This window comes from Heterodontus francisci, chromosome 10 (genome assembly GCF_036365525.1).
Source record: "Heterodontus francisci isolate sHetFra1 chromosome 10, sHetFra1.hap1, whole genome shotgun sequence".
NCBI lineage: Eukaryota > Metazoa > Chordata > Chondrichthyes > Heterodontiformes > Heterodontidae > Heterodontus > Heterodontus francisci.
Window position 1 is genome coordinate 65,867,165 of NC_090380.1, and position 20,790 is coordinate 65,887,954.

At 41.8% G+C, this 20,790-nt stretch overlaps 1 protein-coding gene across 1 annotated transcript in view; it reads left to right on the forward strand.

Annotated features, from left to right (window-relative positions):
• The window catches only part of usp9 (ubiquitin specific peptidase 9), a 330,949-nt gene that overhangs the window by 266,572 nt on the left and 43,587 nt on the right, over nt 1–20,790 (forward strand). Inside the window, exons 36-38 of the mRNA XM_068040658.1 lie at nt 5,295–5,418; nt 7,096–7,321; nt 19,505–19,634. Coding sequence (XP_067896759.1) covers nt 5,295–5,418; nt 7,096–7,321; nt 19,505–19,634 — 480 coding nt within the window. The remainder of the gene's footprint in view (nt 1–5,294; nt 5,419–7,095; nt 7,322–19,504; nt 19,635–20,790) is intronic.

The window sequence follows — 20,790 nt, forward strand, 5'->3', positions numbered from 1 at the left end:
GTATCCAATTTTTACCCCTTTTTTCTCTCTGGCTGTCCTCAAAATGTTGAGCCACACTGTAGTATAGTTAGAAGGTTGCTGGCTGCCCTTTGGTGCCTGATCTCATTCATTCTTCACCTGCAAGCCTATACTTTGAGTGTTTGCAGTCTTGCTGTACCAAGGAGGGCATAGCTGACTGACCTGATTGTTCATACCCAAAGCAAGCAATTCAGAAGGCTAATGGTATGTGAGGATTTGAGTACAAGAGAAGTGAAGTCTTTAATTCTATAGAACCTTCGTTAGACCGCACCTGGAGTAGTGTGTGCAGTTTTGGCCCCCTTAGCTTGGGAAGGAGATTGCCATAGAGAGAGTCCAATGAAGGTTCACCAGATTTGTTCCCAGTACGGCTGGACTGTCCGATTAAGAGAAATTGGGGAAACTGGGCCTGTATTCTCTGGAGTTTCGAAGAATGAGAGGTGATCTCATTGAAACGTACAAAATACTTAAAAGGATAGACAGGGTAGATGCAGGTTAGATGTTTCCCCTGGTTGGGAAGTCTAGAACCAGGGACACAATTTCAGAATAAGGGGCAAGCAACTTGGTACAGAGATGAGGAGAAATGTCTTTACTCAGAGGGGTTGTGAATCTTTGGAATTCTGTACCCCAGAGGGCTGTGGTAGCTCAGTCATTGAGTATGTTTAAAGCAGAGATTGACAGATTTCTAAATATCAATGACATAAGGGGATATGAGGATAGTGTGGGGGAAAAGGCATTGAAGTGGATGATCAGCCATGATCGTATTGAAGGCTCGATGGGCTGAATGGCCTACTCCTGCTCCTATGTTCATATGTTGGCCTCCAGCTAGGATTTCAACCTTCCAGGATTATCCTGGAATCACGAAACATTAATCTGGGAAGTGCTGTGAGCAATTTGGGGGAGAAAAATCATATGGGCTGAAAATTCTTTTCCATTTTTATTGTTTACTTTGTTTATTATTAAAAAAATTGGAGATGGGGAGGGAAAAGGCTGTTTGACAATCACGCGAAGAACTGGGACTGGCTGATGTGGCAGGAACAGTTGGTGAGAATTGGGGTTGATGGGGAAAGAGGGAGACTGGGAGGGCTCAGGTAATGGGAGCTCATGTGGAGGGAAAGAAGGAGTGAAATGGTCATGGAGTCCAGTGTTTTTTGCAGTGCTGGGATAGTAGCAGCAGTACTAACATGGTGAGTGGGAGCGGTACTGAGAATTTTTATGCAGGAAAAATACTTGTTACAGGTGCCAGTGGAATTTTGATAACAGGAGGGTGTCTCAGAAACAAAGATTGAGAACCCCTGCAGCAGAGATAAAAGCTGAATACAGAAAGTACAGAGGAGATCGAAGAAAGGAAATAAACAAGGCAAAGAGAGAGAGTATGAGAAGAGGTTAGTGGCTAACAAAAGGCAACACAAAAGTGTCTCATCAACATATAAATAGTAAAAGGGTAGTCAAAGGAAGGATGGGGCTGATTCGGGACCAAAAAGGAGATCTTTTGGAGGCTGAGGTACTACACGAGTACTTTCCATCTGTATTCACTCGAGAATAAGATGCTGCCAATCTAGAAGTAAAGGAGGTTGTCGCGATTTTGATAGGATAAAAAATAGAGGAGATGCTTAAAGGGTTGTTGGTATTCAAAATAGAAAAATAACCTGGTGCAGATGGGATGCATCCAAGGTTACTGTGGGAAGTAAGGGTGGAAATTACAGACGCCCTGGCCACAGTTTTCCAACCCTCCTTGGGTATGGGTGTAGTGCCAGAGGACTGGAGTGTTGCAAGTGTCACACCCCTGTTGAAAAAGGGGAGAGGTGGGGGCGTGGGTAAACCTGCCAATTACATGCCAGTTACCCCGATGTCGGTGTGGGGAAACTTGTAAAGACAATATTCCACAACAAGATAAATTGGCACTTACAAAGACAATTATGGGCTAATAATTGAAAATCAGTCTTGATTTGTTAAAGGCAAATTGTATTTGACTAACTTGATTCAAGTTCTTTTGAAGTAACAGAGAGGATTGATGGTGAGGTGAGGATGACTGCCCTTGACATCAAGGCAGCATGTGACCGAGTATGGCATCAAGGAGCCCGAGCAAAACTCGAGTCAATGGGAATTGGGGAAAACTGTCTGCTGGTTGGAGCCATACCTAGCACGTAGGAAGATGGTTGAGGTTGTTGGAAGTCAATCATCTCAGCTCCAGGAAATCACACTGCAGGATTTCCTCAGGGTAGTGTCCCAAGCCCAACCATCTTCAGCTGCTTCATCAATGACCTTCCTTCCATCATAAGGTCAGAAGTGGGGATGTTCATTGATGATTGCTCAATGCTGAGCACTATTGGTGACTCCGCAGATTCTGAAGCAGTGGATGTAGAAATGCAGCAAGACCTGGACAATATCCAGGCTTGGGCTGATAAGTAGCAAGTAACATTCGCGCCACACGAGTGCCAGGTACTGACCATCTCCAACAAGAGAGAAGCTAGCCATCTCCCCATGACATTCAATGGCATTACGATTACTGAATCCCCTACTGTTAACATCCTGGGGGTTACCATTGACCAGAAACTGAACTGGAGTAGCCATATAAATACTGTGGCTACAAGAGCAGGTCAGAGGTTAGGAATCCTGTGTCGAGTAACTCACCTCCTGACACCCCAAAGCCTGTCCACCATCTACAAGGCACAAGTCAGGAGTGTGATGGAATACTTGCCTGGATGAGTGCAGCTCCAACAACAAGCAAGAAGCTCGACACCATCCAGGACAAAGCAGCCCGCTTGACGGGCACCTCATCTGCAAATATTCACTCCCTCCACTACTGGCGCACAGTGGCAGCCGTGTGTACCATCTACAAGATGCATTCCAGCAATGCACCAAGGTTCCTTAGACAGCACCTTCCAAACCCGCAACCTCTACCATCTAGAAGGACAAGGGCAGCAATGGCTGGGAACGCCACCACCTGCAAGTTACCCTCCAAGATACCCCCCCCCCCCATCCTGACTTGGAACTATATCACCGTTCCTTCACTGTCGCTGTAACTCCCTTCCTGACAACACTGTGGGTGTACCTACCCCACATGGACTGCAGTGGTTCAAGAAGGCAGCTCACCGCCACCTTCTCAAGGCCAATTAGGGATGGGCAATAAATGCTGACCTCGCCAGCGATACCATCATCCCATGAACAAATAAAAAAAAAAAAGTAATGTGCTGGATATAAAATGGGCTGATGGCCAGAAAGCAGAGAGTAGCATTTTTCAGACGGGTGGGAAATATACAATGGTGTTCCCCAGGGTTTCCAGATAACATAAAACTTCTAAATGTAGTAAATAATGAGGATGGTAACAAACTTCAGGAGAACGTTTTCAGAGTGGGGAAATGGACAGATGCATGGCAGAAAAAATTTTAATGTAGAGAAGTGTGAAGTGATGCATTTTGGCAGGAATAATGAAGAGAGCCAATATAAACTAAGTGGTATCCTTTTAAAGGGGATGTAGAAACAGAGACCTGGGGTGCCTGTACACAAATCTTTGAAGATGTTAGGGCAAGTTGAGAAGACTATTACAAAAGTATATTGGATCCTTAGCTTGATTAATAGAGGCTTCAAGTTCAAAAACAAAGGCGGTTATGCTGAATATTTGCATGGGGCTTTGGCCCCAGCTGGAGTATTCTCGGCAACATAGGAGCCTCCTTACACTCTTCTTCATCGGATCCATCAACATATTATTCAATTCCTTTCTCCCTAGTGTGATTATCTAGCTTCTCCTTAAATGCATCTATGCTATTTGCATAAACTACTCTGTGGTACCAAGTTCCATTATTGGATTGCTCTTTCAAAGAGCCAGCAGAGGCATGATTGGCCAAAAGGCCTCCTTCGTGCTGTATCATTCAATGATTCTATAATAATGGATATTGCTGAATCAATGCTTTTTTGGCAACTATTGTAGGATATGTCATTTAACATTGTTTAGCAAAATAAGTTGTGGAATTTTTTGTAATATAGCTGCTTGAACATTTGAATTAAGGCCATAAACATAATTGTGGCAGTTTTAAAAGATCTAGAAAAATTACGCTGGCAGTTTTTAATAGGATGGTGTGGAGAAAAGTCCAGTATAATTTTGAGACCTGTAGTGGTCAAATTAAGTTCCACAAGACCAGAACATCAGCCCCATGAGTCCCAAACAAGTCTGTTCTGCTTGCCCTTATGTTAGTTATTTGCTGATGTGGCTTGTTGGAAAAGACTGTTCTTTGCACCTGGTGCCTCATAAATACATCCTAAGTCAGATAGAGAAATCAGAATGATTGAGGAGATGGGAGAATGAAAGGATTACACTATGAGGAACGATTATGTATATTAGCATGTTCTCATTGAAGATGTGAATATTGAGAGGTTATATGATTGTTTTCAAGATTCAAAAGGGACTAGATTATTTAGACCATGAGCTATTTTTACCTTGTCCAGAGCTGTAGAACCAGAGGACATGGCCTCCACATGAAAGGGATAAATTCAAAATTAATTTGTGGAAGCAATGTTTCATTGAGCAAATGGTCACTGGAACAGGTAGGTGGTAGAAGTAGTCAGTATTGATCAGTCAAATGCAAATTTTTCCAGAAATTTTCAGGAACTTGTTTTGGGATACAGTACTTGAATAATTAGAGATATGGTATGGCATGGGAGGAATTGGTGACTTCAGACCTCTGATTTCCAAAGATCTTCCCCATTGGTCTAGGTCTGTTGTCGACTAATTGGTAAAAGATTGGTTGCTGTAATTAGCCAACATCTCCATAACCATTGTATCATGTGACTACCAGAATGGTAGAAGGTGAACTCAATAGACTGATCTTGTTTATCTCGTAGTTCCTATGACATCAATATGTATTTGCGGCTTGATGTATCTGCAAATGAATGGAAACATTCATCAAAATGTGTAGCCCATGAAGCTGCAAATACGTATGAAACTAACATCAAAATATTTGCTCACTCCTATTGCAAACCTTTTGTCAGGTTGATTTTCATTTTAAATGTTTCCTTTTGGAAAGTTACCCTCAACTTTAGAAGTGGGGTGCTCCGTTCTTGTCCTCCAACTGCACAAGTTGTAGATATCAAGGTCTGGTACTGTGGTGTAGCATGTTGGAACTCCACAGAGTCAACCTAGAAAGTTCAAACATCCGAGGAGTAATCATTGAAAATTTTAATTTGAGATCATTTGAGACCATTTCAAAGGAGAAAGTCCATTAGGATTGCCTTGCTTGGGTAGAACCTTGTTTCTCAATTTGTATTTCTGTCTTATACAGGGCAAGATCATCTGTTACCAGAAGCAGAAGAACTGGCTATGATAAGTATTCAACTTGCTGCAAGATTCCTGTTTAATACTGGGTTTCACACAAAGAAAATAGTCCGTGGTCCTGCAAGTGAATGGTGAGTATCTTGTTTGTAATGATTGTTATGCTTTTTTTTCCCCAAGCCTGTTGTATATATTCTTTTAAACTGTGTAACTTAAGCTAAGAACTGAAAATGTAATATCGATTATAAATATTGAAATTTGGCTGTTAACCATCAAACAGTAAGGGAAAAAACTAACATCGTACATCATAAAATGGACATCGGTATGCATACCCAATGGAACACCAAAAATTTCACACATTACTTTTTAGAAAGCTTAAAGTAGCTTTCTCCAGTACATAGTTCTTGAGAATTGGAAATTTTAGGACAATTAAAGATTTTGCAATAGTTGCCACAATATCTTGCTGTCTATGTTGCATATTCATTTTATGCACAAAGGTAAAATTTAGCTAATTGGATAACATACTAACTCAGGCAACCTTGTTTCTCTACGCAAGTTATTCTTATTGAAGTGACTAGTTTGAATCTTAATTTTAACCAACTGCAGCCTCACAGCTCCAAGGACCCGGGTTCGATTCTGGGTACTGCCTGTGTGGAGTTTGCAAGTTCTCCCTGTGTCTGTGTGGGTTTTCTCCGGGTGCTCCGGTTTCCTCCCACAAGCCAAAAAGACTTGCAGGTTGATAGGTAAATTGGCCATTATAAATTGTCACTAGTATAGGTAGGTGGTAGGGAAATATAGGGACAGGTGAGGATGTTTGGTAGGAATATGGGATTAGTGTAGGACTAGTATAAATGGGTGGTTGATGGTCGGCACAGACTCGGTGGGCCGAAGGGCCTGTTTCAGTGCTGTATCTCTAATCATAATCTAAAACATTAACTCTTCAAGCATTTGCAATTTGTTTGTGCTGTGGAGTAAATTGTGCCAAAGCCTCAGGGTAACCATGTTGGTTTTAATGGTTTGTTTAGTGAATTCAATTAGAGAAAAACTTGATATTTTGGAAGGTGGTGGGTGACATTGTTACTTTCTACAATTGAATTTTATCGAGAGAGATTTCCTGCCACCACCCTCTGTGTCCATCTTCCCCTCCCATGACCTGATGGGCAGTGCTGTGTCAGGATTCTTGCTTACTGACCTTTGCTGGAAACTGCATTAATCAAATAGCCTGCTTGTGCTTATTGATTGTAAAGAAAAAGATTGCACAGGCTGTTGCTGTGGAGCCATATTCCAGTAATTGTTAGTTCCACATGTGAGAAAGGAAAATGAAATGTATTCTGTTCACATCGTAAAATTAGTTTTCTTTTTTTTCCCCCCTGTCTCTTGGAAGTACTGAATTGTATTATTGCCTTTCCCATATTTTGCTCCATGGTTATTCTTCTTGTGTAAACCTAAATGGATTGGCTGGCTTTTTACTATGGAGGGTAATCTTAGTTGATTCCGTTCTTAACTGATCCCGTTCCCAGCTGATGTCCACAGGAGTTTTTTTTGGGAAAGTTTCCTGGGCAGCAATCAGACAAGAATTTTTTTCCCTTCCATGCCCCAGCTCCCCGACCTAGATCTCAGCACTGAGAGCAATTGTAGTGCCACAGCTGAATTGATGAATCCATCAGACGTGAAACTGAATCTGAGGCCTTTATGACTGAAAAATGCCGTTATCTGTTAGGAGAACCATTTTGCTTTTGCATTTTAGATAATGCTTTACACTAAATGCCATTCTTGAGAAAAGGCCTTTTCTTTTGCTTCCCCCCTCCCAGGTATGATGCCTTGTGTATCCTGCTCCGTCACAGCAAGAATGTACGCTGTTGGTTTGCACATAATGTTCTTTTTGCCTATCCAAATCGCTTCTCCGAGTACCTTCTGGAGTGCCCGAGCACAGAAGTGAGGAGTGCTTTTGCTAAGCTCATTGTATTTATTGCACATTTCTCATTGCAAGATGGACCATGTCCTTCCCCTTTTGCATCCCCAGGGCCTTCCACTCAGGTAAGAACATTTTTAAGCTGGGAAAATACCAGTTTGCTTGGTTTTATTAATAAAATTATTTTACAGGGAAAACGTTTTAATTGCTAGCCTTGAGTCTTATAAAGTGTTATAATCTGTCCTGTCTTTATAGATGCTGAATGACCTGTTGTGTGTATCCGCTATTTTCTATTTTTTATTTGAGTTCCAACATCTGCAGCTTTTTCCTTTTTTGCGTATTTTAGTATAGTCTGCGAGCTGTTAATTTGCAAAATCTACTATTTTGTTTTGAGGCAGGATTGAGATTTAGTGGTTTTTTTATATTGCAACATGTAAAACCAATTTTTTTTTGGATCATTCAATTAAATCATGTTTGTGAAACCTGAAGTTTTTAATAAAATAATTGAATATTTAGGTTTATTTGGCAGATGAGCATCCAAACAGATGACACTTCAGCTATATGTGTTCCTTTTACCATAATATTGCTGGTAACTACAACTACTAATTTATGTAATTAAGTAATTGGCTGGGCGGCAGGAGACAGAGTTCTTTGACAGATATTTTAATTGGCAGAATGTAACTAGTAGTGGTCTGCAAGGATCTGCATTGGGGCTTCAACTATTCACTATATTATATTAACTAACACTATATCTATTTATATATATATATATATATATATATATATATATATATATATATATATAACTTAGATGATGGGATAGAAAGCCATATATACAAGTTTGCCGTTGACACTAAGAACTAGGAGCAGGAGTAGTTAATTCAGCCCCTCGAGCCTGCTCCGCCATTCAGTACGATCATGGCTGATCTTATTTCGGCCTCAACTCCACTTGCCTGTCCATTCTCCATAACCCTACAACCCATCACTAATTAAAAATCTGTCTATCTCCTCAAATTTACTGAATGTCCCCGCATCCACCACACTCTGGGCTAGTGAATTCCACAATCTCTCAACCCTTTGAGAGAAGTCATTTCTCCTCATCTCTGTTTGAAATCTGCTACCCCTTATCCTAAAACTATGATCTCTTGTTCTAGATTGCCCCACCAGAGGAAACATCCTCTCTACGTCTACTTTGTGTCAATCTCCTTAATCATCTTATATCCCTCAATTAGATCTCCTCTCATTCTTCTAAACTCTCGAGAGTAAAGGCCTAAACTGCTCAATCTCTTTTCATAAGACAAACTCCTCATCTCTGGAACTGCCTCCAATGCAACTACATCCCTCCTCAAGTAAGGGGACCAAAACTGTATGCAGTACTCCAGGTGTGATCTCACTAATGCCTTGTACAGTTGCAGCAACAGTTTCCTACTTTAATACTCTATTCCGTTAGCAATAAATGCCAAAATTCCTTTTGCCTTCCTTATTACCTGCTGCACCTGCATACTAGTTTTTTGTGATTCATGCACGAGGACACCCAGATCCCTCTGCATCAAAGCACTCTGAAGTTTCTCTCCATTTAGATAATTTGCCTTTCTATTCTTCTGACCAATTTGGATTACCTCTCACTTATCCACGTTAAACTCCATCTGCCACATTTTGGCCCATTCACCTAACCTATCCATACCCATTTGTAAATTTCTTATTTCTTTATCGTAACTTACTATCCCACCTATTTTAGTGTCAGCTGCAAATTTGGCTATAGTACCTTCTATCCCTGCATCCAAGTCATTAATATAGATTATAAATAGTTGGGGCCTAAGGACCGAACCCTGTGGCACCTCACTAGTTACATCTTGCCAACCAGAAAAGGACCCATTTATCCCGACTCTCTGTTTTCTGTTGGTTAGCCAGTCCTCTATCCAAGCTAATAAATTGCCCCTAGGCCCATGTGATCTTACATAATAAAAACAAGAAATGCTGGAACCACTCAGCAGGTCTGGCAGCATCTGTGGAAAGAGAAGCAGAGATAACATTTCGGGTCAGTGACCCTTCTTCGGAACTGACAAATATTAAAAATGCCACAGGTTATAAGCAAGTGAGGTGGGGGTGGGGCAAGAGATAACAAAGGAGAAGGTGCAGATTGGACAAGGCCACATAGCTGATCAAAAGGTCATGGAGCAAAGGCAAACAATATGTTAATGGTGTGTTGAAAGACAAAGCATTAGTACAGAATAGGTATTAACGGACTGAATATTGAACAGCAGCAAGTGCAAACATGAAAAAAAACAGTGGGTAAGCAAACTGAACAAACTAAGATGAAATGAAATAAATGCAAAAAAAAAGGTTGTAAAAAATGTTAAAAAGAAGAAAAAAGAAAAAACAACTAAAAATGAAAGTAAAATGGGGGGCTGTCATGCTCTGAAATTATTGAACTCAATGTTCAGTCCGGCAGGCTGTAGTGTGCCTAATCGGTAGATGAGATGCTGTTCTTCGAGCTTGCGTTGATGTTCATTGGAACACTGCAGCAATCCCAGGACAGAGATGTGAGCATGAGAGCAGGGGGGAGTGTTGAAATGGCAAGCAACCGGAAGCTCAGGGTCCTGCTTGCGGACTGAGCGGAGATGTTCCGCAAAGCGGTCACCCAGTCTGCGCTTGGTCTCCCCAATGTAGAGGAGACCACATTGTGAGCAACGAATACAGTATACTACATTCAAAGAAGTACAAGTAAATCGCTGCTTCACCTGAAAGGAGTGTTTGGGGCCTGGGATAGTGAGGAGAGGGGAGGTAAATGGGCAGGTATTACACCTCCTGCGATTGCAGGGGAAGGTGCCATGGGACGGGGACGAGGTGGTGGGGGCAATGGAGGAGTGGACCAGGGTGTCGCGGAGGGAACGATCCCTTCGGAATGCTGACAGGGAAAGGGAGGGGAAGATGCGTTTGGTAGTGGCATCACGCTGGAGATGGCGGAGGATGATCCTTTGGATATGGAGGCTGATGGGGTGGAAAGTGAGGACAAGGGGAACCCTGTCACGGTTCTGGGAGGGAGGGGAAGGGTTGAGGTACGGGAAATGGGCCGGACACGGTTGAGGGCCCTGTCAACAGCAGTGGGGGGGAAATCTCGGTTGAGGAAAAAGGAGGTCATATCAGAAGCACCGTCGTGGAAGGTAGCATCATCAGAGCAGATGCGTCGAAGACGGAGAAACTGGGAGAATGGAATGGAGTCCTTACAGGAGGTAGGGTGTGAAGAAGTGTAGTCGAGGTAGCTGTGGGAGTCGGTGGGCTTATAATGGATATTAGTAGACAACCTATCCCCAGAGATGAAGACAGAGAAGTCGAGGAAGGGAAGGGATCTTACCTTGTGTATTAACCTTTCGTGCGGCACCTTATCAAATGCCTTCTGAAAGTCCAGATATACTACATCTACAGGATCCCCATTATCCACTTGTTACATCTTCAAAGAACTCTAGCAAATTAGTCAAACATGATTTACCCTTCATAAAACCATGCTGACTCTGATGGATTTAATTTTCACTTTCTAAATCTCCTGTTATTCCTTAATAATGGATTCTAACAATTTCCTAACAGTAGATGTTAAACTAACTGGTCTATAGTTTCCTACTTTCTGCCTCCTTCCCTTTTTGAATAAGGGTGTTATATTAGCATTTTTCCAATCCACTGGAACCTTTCCCTCATACTGGGAATTTTGGGATATTATAACCAATATGGATCCACTATCTCTGCTGCCACTTCCTTTAAGACCCTAGGATGTGGGCCATTAGGCCCTGTGGACTTGTCTGCCTTCAATCCCAATAGTTTGCACAGTACTTTTTCCCTAGTGATGATGATTGTTCTAAGTTCCTCCCTTTCTATAACCTCTGCATTACTTTTTACTATTGGGATGGTACTAGTGTCCTCCACTTTGAAAACTGATGCAAAATACTGATTGAGTGTCTCCGCCATTTCTGTGTTCTCCACTATTAACTCCCCAGTCTCATCCTCCAAGGGACCAACATTCACTTTAGCTGTAATAAAAACAAGAAATGCTGGAAATACTCAGCAGGTCTGGCAATATCTGTGGAGAGAGAAGCAGAGTTAACGTTTCAGGTCAGTGACCCTTCTTCCGAGCTAGCAAATATTAGAAATGTAAAAGGTTATAAGCAAGTAAAGCGGGGGTGGGTCAAGAGATAACAAAGGATAAGGTGTAAATAGGACAAGGTCACAGAATAGCTTCTCTCTTCACAGATGCTGCCAGACCTGCTGAGTATTTCCAGCATTTCTTGTTTTTATTTCAGATTTCCAGCATCCGCAGTATTTTGCTTTTATTCACTTTAGTTACTCTCTGCCCATTTATATACTTATAGAAGCGCTACTATCCATTTTTATACTTTGCTCTAGTTTCCTTTCATAATTTACCTTTGCTCTTTTTATTACTTTTTTAGTAACCTTTTGTTGATCTTTAAAAGTTTCCTAATCTTCCAGCCTGCCACTGGCCTTTGCAATATGGTATGCCTTAGTTTTTGTCTTTGTGATCCTTAACTTCCTTGCTTAGCCATGGATGATTTTTACACCCTCTTAGAATCTTTCTTCCTCTCTGGAATATATTTTAGTTGGGAGGAATTGAATATCTCCTTAAACATCTGCCACTGCTCATCAACTGTCCTACCTTTCAGTCTTCCTTCCCAGTCCAGTAAGGCCGAATCTGTCTTCATACCTTTGTAATTACTATTGTTTAACTCCAGAACGCTAGTGTGGGACTCCAGTTTCTCACCCTCAAAATGAATTTGAAATTCTAGCATACTATGATCACTCTTCCCTAGAGGATCCTTAACTATGAGATCATTAATTAATCCCACCTCATTACACAATACCAAATCTAGAATAGCCTGCTCCCTGGTTGGTTCCACAACATATTGCTCCAAAAAACAATCCCTAATACATTCAATGAAGTTCCCCTTGAGATTGCCCCTGCCAATATGATTAATCCAGTCTATACACTTATTAAAATCACCCATGATTATTGCCGTACCTTTCTTACAAGCCCTCAGTATTTCCTGGTTTATACTGTGCCCCACTGCAGCACTACTGTTTGGGGACCTATAGATTGCTCCCACCAGGGTCGTCTTTCCCTTGCTATTTCTTATTTCTACCCAGACTGATTCTGCATCTTGATCTCCAGTGCTTATATCATTTCTCACTACAGCACTGATCTCTTCCTTTACTGACAAAGCTACACCACCTCCTTTTCCTTCCTGCCTATCCTTCGAAATACGGAGTACTCTTGGATATTCAATTCCCAAACCTGGTTTCCCTGCAATCACGTCTCAGTAATCGCCACTAAATCATACCCATTTGTCTCTATTTGCACTGTTAACTCATTAATTTTATTTTGAATGCTTCGTGCATGCAGATACAAAGCCTTTACGTTTGTTCTATTATCAAATTTCCCTACTCATGGACGATTCCTTGGTGCAATATGACGTTCACACATTCTGTCCCAACCTTTTATTTTCTGATTACCATCAGCCTCATCACTAGCCTGCACTCCTACCTTCTCCTTTGACTTGCTAACTTTCCATGCAACTGAACCTCCCCCCCACTATTTAGTTTAAAGCCCCATCTACAGCCCTAGTTGTGCGATTCGCCAGGATCCCAGGTCCCAGCGTGATTCAGGTGGAGCCCATTCCATCGGAACAGCTCCCTCCTTCCCCAGTACTGGTGCCAATGTCCCATGAACCCGAACCCATTCCTCCCACACCAATCTTTGAGCCATGCATTTACCTTTAATCTTATTGACCCTGTGCCAATTAGCTCGTGGCTCAGGTAGTAACCCAGAGATTATTACCTTTTTGGTTATGCTTTTTAATTTATCCCCTAGCTGCTCATATTCCCTCAGCAGAACCTCTATCCTCGTCTACCTATATCGTTGGTACCTACGTGGACCACGACAAGTGAATCTTTTCCCCTCACACTCCAAGTTCCTCTGCAGCCCAGATGAGATATCCTGAACCCTGGCACCCGGTAGGCCACGCAGCCTTCGGGACTCTCGATCCTGGCCACAGAGGACGGTGTCTATGCCCCTAACTATACTATCCCTGATTACGACTGCATTTCTCTTTTCCCACCTCCACTTGAATGGCTCCCTATACCACAGTGCTATGGTCAGTTTGCTCATCCTCCCTACAGTCCCTGCTCTCGTCCACACAGGGAGCAAGAATCTCGAACCTGTTAAACAAGGGCTGAGGCTCCTGTAACACTACCTCCTGGATCCCTTTACCTGCCTCACCCATAGTCACACCCTCCTGTCCCTGACCACTGGCCGAATTCAGGGTAGTTAATCTAAGGGGTGTGACTGTCTCCTGAAACACAGTGTCCAGGTAACACTCCCCCTACCTGATGTGTCGCAGTGTCCAAAGCTCAGACTCCAGCTCATCAGTTCTGAGCCGGAGTTCCTTGAGCAGCCAACACTTGCTACAGATGTAGTTACTGGGAACCACAATGGGGTCCACCAGCTCCCACATCATGCAGGTACAACACATCGCCTGGCCCTGCATCTCTATTTTATTTAATTAGATTTTAATTTGTTTTTTAAATTTCCGACTGATCTTTAGTTTTAATCTGTAAAATATTTCTCCTGTTCACCTTTAATCAAATCAACTTAGAATAGGTAATTCAAATTAGCAGTTACCTACCAACCAATGAGTTTACGGTTTTCCTGTGATGTCACTCTTTGGTTTTTTTTTCACTGTTTTTACTCCCTTAAATTACCCAAAAATTGGATTATTTACACTAGGAACCTTGATTCCCTAAAATAGATAGGTGACATTGTAAGTAGTGTTGCTGGAAGTGTAAAATTACAAAGGTATTGATAGATTAAGTAGGTAAAAATGGATCTCAGTGAGATCAAAGGTGACAATCCCTAATTGCCGTTGAGAAGTTGGTGGTGAGCTGCATTCTTGAATTCAACTGAGTGCCTTGCTCGGCCATTTCAGAGGGCAATTAAGAGTCAACCACTTTACTATGGGTCTAGAGGCGCATATAGGCCAGACCAGGTAAAGACAGCAGATTTCTTCCTCTGAAGGATATGAGTGAACCATATGGGTTTTTATGTCAAATCTGGTAGTTTCATGGTCACCATTACTGACGAGAGCTTTTTATTCAAGATTTATTCAATGAATTTAAATTCCCCAGCTGTCATGATGGAATTTGCACTCATGTCTCCAGATCATTAGTCCAGGCCTCTAGATTACCAGTCCAGTAACATAACCACTATGCCAACATACCCCTGCTGTACATTTCCTAACATTCGTTATTTATTTATTTAGAGATACAGCACTGAAACAGGCCCTTCGGCCCACCAAGTCTGTGCCGACCATAAACCACCCATTTATACTAATCCTACATTAATCCCATTACCTTCTCACATCCCCACCTTCCCTCAATTTCCCTACCACCTACCTATGCTAGGGGCAATTTATAATGGCCAATTTACCTATCAATTCTTCGGCTGTGGGAGGAAACCAAACTTTCATTTAAAACTAGTTTTGTTTCTTCCAGGACAGAGAAGTCTCTGATTTCGTAAAAGCTTTAAAAATGGCCTGCTGAGTGCATTCTTATATTATCACTGGAAGGAAAATTTCATTCCTCTTTTCCAGTCTACTACCATTGCATTTCAAATAGCTCTACATAGCAGGCTTACAGATACATTTTTATATTTAATTTTATTCAAACTGCCTCCTCAAGGGACTACTGATTCTTAAATAGCTACATGAAGGAAAGATCTTAACATTACCCAAAAGGTCTGACTTTCATAGGTGGATACTAGTTTTTTGTACGTAAAAATATATATATTATCCTATAATTTGAATTAAACAAATTGGGAATTTAATGTTCATTCAAAATCCAATCTTTTTTTTGAAGAGTCTTCGTAAGAAGTGGACTGTATTTATTTATCCTCTAAATGGCATGATGGGTTAAAATGACCCCTTCTGTGCGACATAAATCCACAAGGTACAAATTCCATCTTCATTTACATCCTCTTTACATCCTCTAAATGGTATTTAGAGGATGTAAATGAAGATGGAATTTGTACCTTGTGGATTTATGTCGCACAGAAGGGGTCATATTAACCCATCATGCCTGTGCCAGCTCTTTGAAGGAGCTATCCAATCAGTCCCACTCTGCAGCTCTTTCCCCATAGCCCTGCAACTTTATTCCCTTCAAAGTATTTATCCAATTTCCTTTTGAAAGTTATCATCGAATCTGCTACCAACCACCCTCTCAGATTCCCGATCACAACAATTATTAACGTCATCTTCATTCCATGAATAAAATGCATCTGGCATGTACCAACTTGACCTCTTATGAGTTCAAAGATATGTTATGGTTAATTTTGTTCAAATTATATTGAGATGTTATAGGTTGGTACATAGTGGTTTTCTTTTTTTTGTGTCGGAGTGCTATATATGGAACGTCAATATATTTCCAAGTCAGGATGGCATGTGGCTTGGAGGGAAACTTTCAGGTAGTGGTGCAAACGTGCTGCTGTTGTGCTTGTCCTCATAGGTGGTTGTGGGTATGGGAGGTGCTACTGAAAAGCCTTGGCCAGTTGCTGCAGTGCATCTTATAGATGATACAACCACAGTGTGCTTAATGTTACGGTGGATAAGGTGCCAGTCAAGTGGGCTACTTTGCTGTGTCCTCTTAAACCACCCTCCCCTCTGACAGTAAATGCGAGGAGCTCATGGGATTTTTTTTTTTTGTCACTAAGATTGACACCTTCCATTCAGCTGCCTCCAATGCTTGCCTCCCTTCTCCACCTCACCAGGGCAAAGTTCCTGTATGGTGCCCCAACTCCTCCACCACCGTCCCCCCCCCGCCCCCCAACACCCAGCGCCATAATGATTTGCAACTTTCTCGAATTTGTCTCCTATCTCCCCTCGTGCTTTTCCAAGCTTGTCTTGTCGATGAGACCCACCCCTTGCTCTCTAGACCCTATTCCTACTAAAGTGTCGACCAACTTCCCTCTTGGCTGATAACAGTTCTGTCACCTTAGCTACTGTTCCTCTCCTTCCAATCTGTCATCATCACCCCTCTGCTCAAAAAAAAAGCTTGGTCCCTCTGTCTCTGCAAACTAGCGACCCATCTCCAATAATATAAAAGCAAAATACTGCAGATGCTGGAAATCTGACCCATCTCCAACATTCCTTTCCTCTTAAGTTCTTTAATGTATTACTGCCAGCCAAATCCATGCCTATCTTCCTCAAAATGTCATGTTTGAATCCCTCCAATCAGGTGTCTGCCCCCATCACAATACCAAAACGGCTCTTAGCATAGGCACAAATTACCATCCCAGTTGACGATGAAAAAAGTGAACAATCCTCATCGTCTTTGTTGGCATATCTGCAGCCTTTGACATGGTTAACCATGAAATTCTGCTTCATCATGGCTCCACTGTCGTCCTGCTAGGTGGGACTGCTCTCCCTGATTCCATTCTTATCTATCCAGTCGTAGCCAGAGATTCATCTACAATGGCTTCTCTTTTTCACTCCCACACCATTCCCTCTATCCTTGGCCCCCTCCTATTTCTCACCTATGTTCTGCTCCTCAGTGACATCATCTGAAAACATGGCATCAGTTTTGCCTCTAAAAATTGCCCCTAGTGTGGGAAGGTGGGGATGTGAGAGGGAAAAAATGGGATTAATGTAGGATAAGTATAAATGGGTGGTTGATGGTCAGCGCGGACACGTTGGGCCAAAGGGCCTGTTTCAGTGCTGTATCTCTCTATGACTCTGAGTTTCCACGTGTATGCTGATTATACCCAGCTCTATCTCAGCTCCACCTCTCTCGATCCCTCCACTGTCTCTAATGTGTTAGACTGTTTGTCTGGCATCAGGTAGAGGCTGAGCAGAAATTTCCTCCAATTAAATATCGGCAAGGCAAAGCCATTGTCTTTAGACCCCATCACAAACTATGTATTCTTGCTACTACTCTTGCTACTCCCTGGCAACTGTCTGAGGTTGAAACAGACTGTCTGCAACCTTGGTGTTAGAAAAAGGTGTGCCAGAGGACAGATAGCCAATGTAATCCCTACGTTTAGGACAGAGGACAGAACATGCCTTAGATGACTTTCAGATCAGCCAACTTAAAATCAGTGCTAGAAAAAATAATGCAATCCCTGCTGAAGGAGCGAATAGAAAATATCTAGAGAAGAAAATATAATAATGAATACTCAGCATTGATTTCAAAAGGAAAAATCTTGATTGATCGACCTTATTGAATTTTTTGAGGAGGTAACACAGAGTAGATGATGGTAATGCAGTACATGTGATTTATCTGGATTTTCAAAAGGCCTTCAATATGGTGCCCCATAATAAACTAATGAATAACGTCAGAGAATGCGGAATCTGGAAAAGTCGCAGAATGTATTGCTAGTGGCTTCAAGACAAAGAATGGGAGTAAAGGTAGTTATTCAGAGTGGCAGAAGGTGGAAAGTGGTGTTTCACGAGCATCAGTGCTGGGACTACTGCTGTTCACAACTTACATTAAGGATTTGGATTTTGGAATCAAAAACAGAATTTCCAAGTTTATGAATGACACTAAATTGGGGATCATCGATACTGCGGAGGACTGACACAAATTCCAGGTAGACATTAATAAACTTGCAGAATAGACAAATTGACAAATGAAGTTTAACTCCGACAAATGTGAAGTGGTACATTTTGGTAGGAAGAATGGGGGAGGGGGTGTCACATTGTTGGGAAGGCGCAAATCTAGGTTGGGTAAAGGAGCAAAGGGAACTGGGAGTACCATTACACCTATGACTAAAATTTGCACCACAGTTTAGCAAGGCCATAAAAAAAGCAAAAGTCGCACTAGGCTTTATTTCTAGAGGGTTAGAATTGAAAAGTAGGGAAGTTATGCCAAACATGTAATTGAACCTTGGTTGGACAACATTTGGAGTACTGCGTGCAGTTCTGGTTGCCAAAAAATAAGAAAGTTAGAGGCACTGGAGAAGGTGCAGAGAAGATTTACAAGGATGATACCAGAAAGGTGTGGTTATACATATCAGGAAAAGATGAACAGGCTGGGGTCTGTTCTTGAAAAAAAGGCTGAGGGGTGACCTAATAGAAGTCTTTAAAATTATGAAAGGTTTTGATATAGTCGATACAGAGAGAAGGTTTCCACTTGTAAGTAAGAGCATAACTAGAGGCCATCAATATCAGATAGTCATCAAGAAATCCAATAAGGAATTCAGAAGAAAAGCCTTTACTCAAAGAGTGATTGATCGAATAGTATAAATGCATTGAAGGGGATGCTGGACAAGCATATGAGAGAGAAGGGGTTACGATGAAAAATTTAGATGAGGAAAGATGGGAGGAGGCTTGAGTGGAGCATACACGCTGACATGGATTGGTTGGGCTGAATGGTCTGTTTCTGTGCCATATATCGTACGTAATACTATGTATTTGACCCCGAGATGGGCTTCCGACCACGTATTTGCAATATTACTGAGACTGCCTGTTTCCATCTCCGTAATGTGCCCCAACTCTGCCCTTGCCTCAGCTGATCTGCTGCTGAAACCCTCATCCATGCTTTCTTCTTGACCTGACTATTCTGAAGCACTCCTCGGCGGGGTCCCACATTCTACCCTCAGTACACTTGACCAGTATTTTATACAGATTCATCATAACGTCCTTGCTTTTTATACTCTGTGCTTCTATTTATACAACCCTGGATCCCTTATGCCTTTTTAACCACTTTCTCAACCTGCCCTGCCACCTTCAATGATTTGTGCACATATACCCCCAGATCACTTTGTTCCTGCACGCCCGATGGAATTGTTGTATCCTTTATTTGATATTGCCTCTCTTTATTCTTCCTACCAAATAGATCACTTCACAATTCTGCATTAAATTTCATCTGCCAAGTGTCCACCCATTCCACCAACCTGTCTTGTCATCTTGAAGTCTATCACTATCATCCTCATAGTTCACCATACTTCCAAAGAAGGTGCTTTTTTAAGGGACAATACAGCAATTAATTTCCCCATAGGATGTTAAATAAATGTTCTGATTGAACTTCAGTCAAGCAGGGTGTTCATATTGAAGATGTGTAATCTACCATTTTTATCACATGATTTAGCCAAAAAGATTGTCAAAGCTCGTGCATCAATATTACTATTAGGTCAAGCCGAACCATGTAGCAAAGAGTTGATGCCTTTTGGAGAAGTGTCTGTAATAAATCCATAGTTGTGTATTATTGTGAATTAAACTAATAGTTTTTTTTTGCTAACTATTTGTGCTTAACAGGCTTTTGATAATTTAAGTCTCAGTGATCACCTCCTCAGAGCTGTTCTGAATCTACTGCGACGAGAAGTATCTGAGCATGGGCGGCACTTGACACAATACTTCAACCTCTTTGTTATGTATGCCAATCTGGGTAAGGACATTACTAAAAATTTACAGCACATTTGATTTTTATTCAGATGCACAGAAATGTCTGAAAACATTTCAAAAGTTTGCTGCAAACTACATTCATTCAATCTTTTGTTACTATAAAATCTACCTGCTGTACTATTCTAATAGTAACTTATTTTTAAAAAAATGATCGAGACATAGTTGGAAAACATTTTCAAGTTTTTTTTTAAATTGTCACTAATCCACTCTATTCACAGCCATCTTCCTCAGAACACCAGCATAAACCCAGGTACCAACAAGGAGAATCATGAAAACAGCCTCACTTTAATATCTTGAGAATCAGTGGCCTTAGGATATCATAGTTTTGGTCATTTCACTCTCCCATCTATAACTTCACAGTTTATGGTTTCATGCATTGCTCTCAACTTAAATGCGATCTTACGGAGTAGGAGTAGGCCAATTTGCCTCTCGTGTCTGCTTCGCCATTCAACCAAATCATGGCTGATCTGATTGTAACCTCAACTCCACATTCCCGCCTACCCTCAATAACCATAAAAATATTCAAAGACTCTGCTTCCTCCACCTTTTGAGGAAGAGAGTTCCAAAGACTCAGGACCCTCCGAGAAGAAATTTCTCCTCATCTCTGTCTTAAATGGGTGACCCCTTATTTTTAAATAGTGACCCCCAGTTCTAGATTCTCTCACAAGGTGAAACATCCTTTCTACATCCACCCTGTCAAGACCCCTCAGAATCTTGTGTTTCAATCAAGTCACCTCTGACTCTTCTAAAGTCCAGTGGATACAAGCTTAGCCTGTCCAATATTTCTTCATGAGACAACCGGCCCATTCCAGGTATTAGTCTAGTAACCTTCCCTGAACTGCTTCCAACGCATTTACATCCTTCCTTAAATAAGACCAATACTGTACACAGTACTCCAGATGTGGTCTCGCTAATGCCCTGTATAACTGTAACATAACCTCCCACTTTTGTATTCAATTCCCGCAGCCTCACAGCTCCAGGGACCTGGGTTCGATTCCGTGTACTGCCTGTGTGGAGTTTGCAAGTTCTCCCTGTGTCTGCGTGGGTTTTCTCCGGGTGCTCCGGTTTCCTCCCACAAGCCAAAAGACTTGCAGGTTGATAGGTAAATTGGCCATTATAAATTGTCACTACTATAGGTA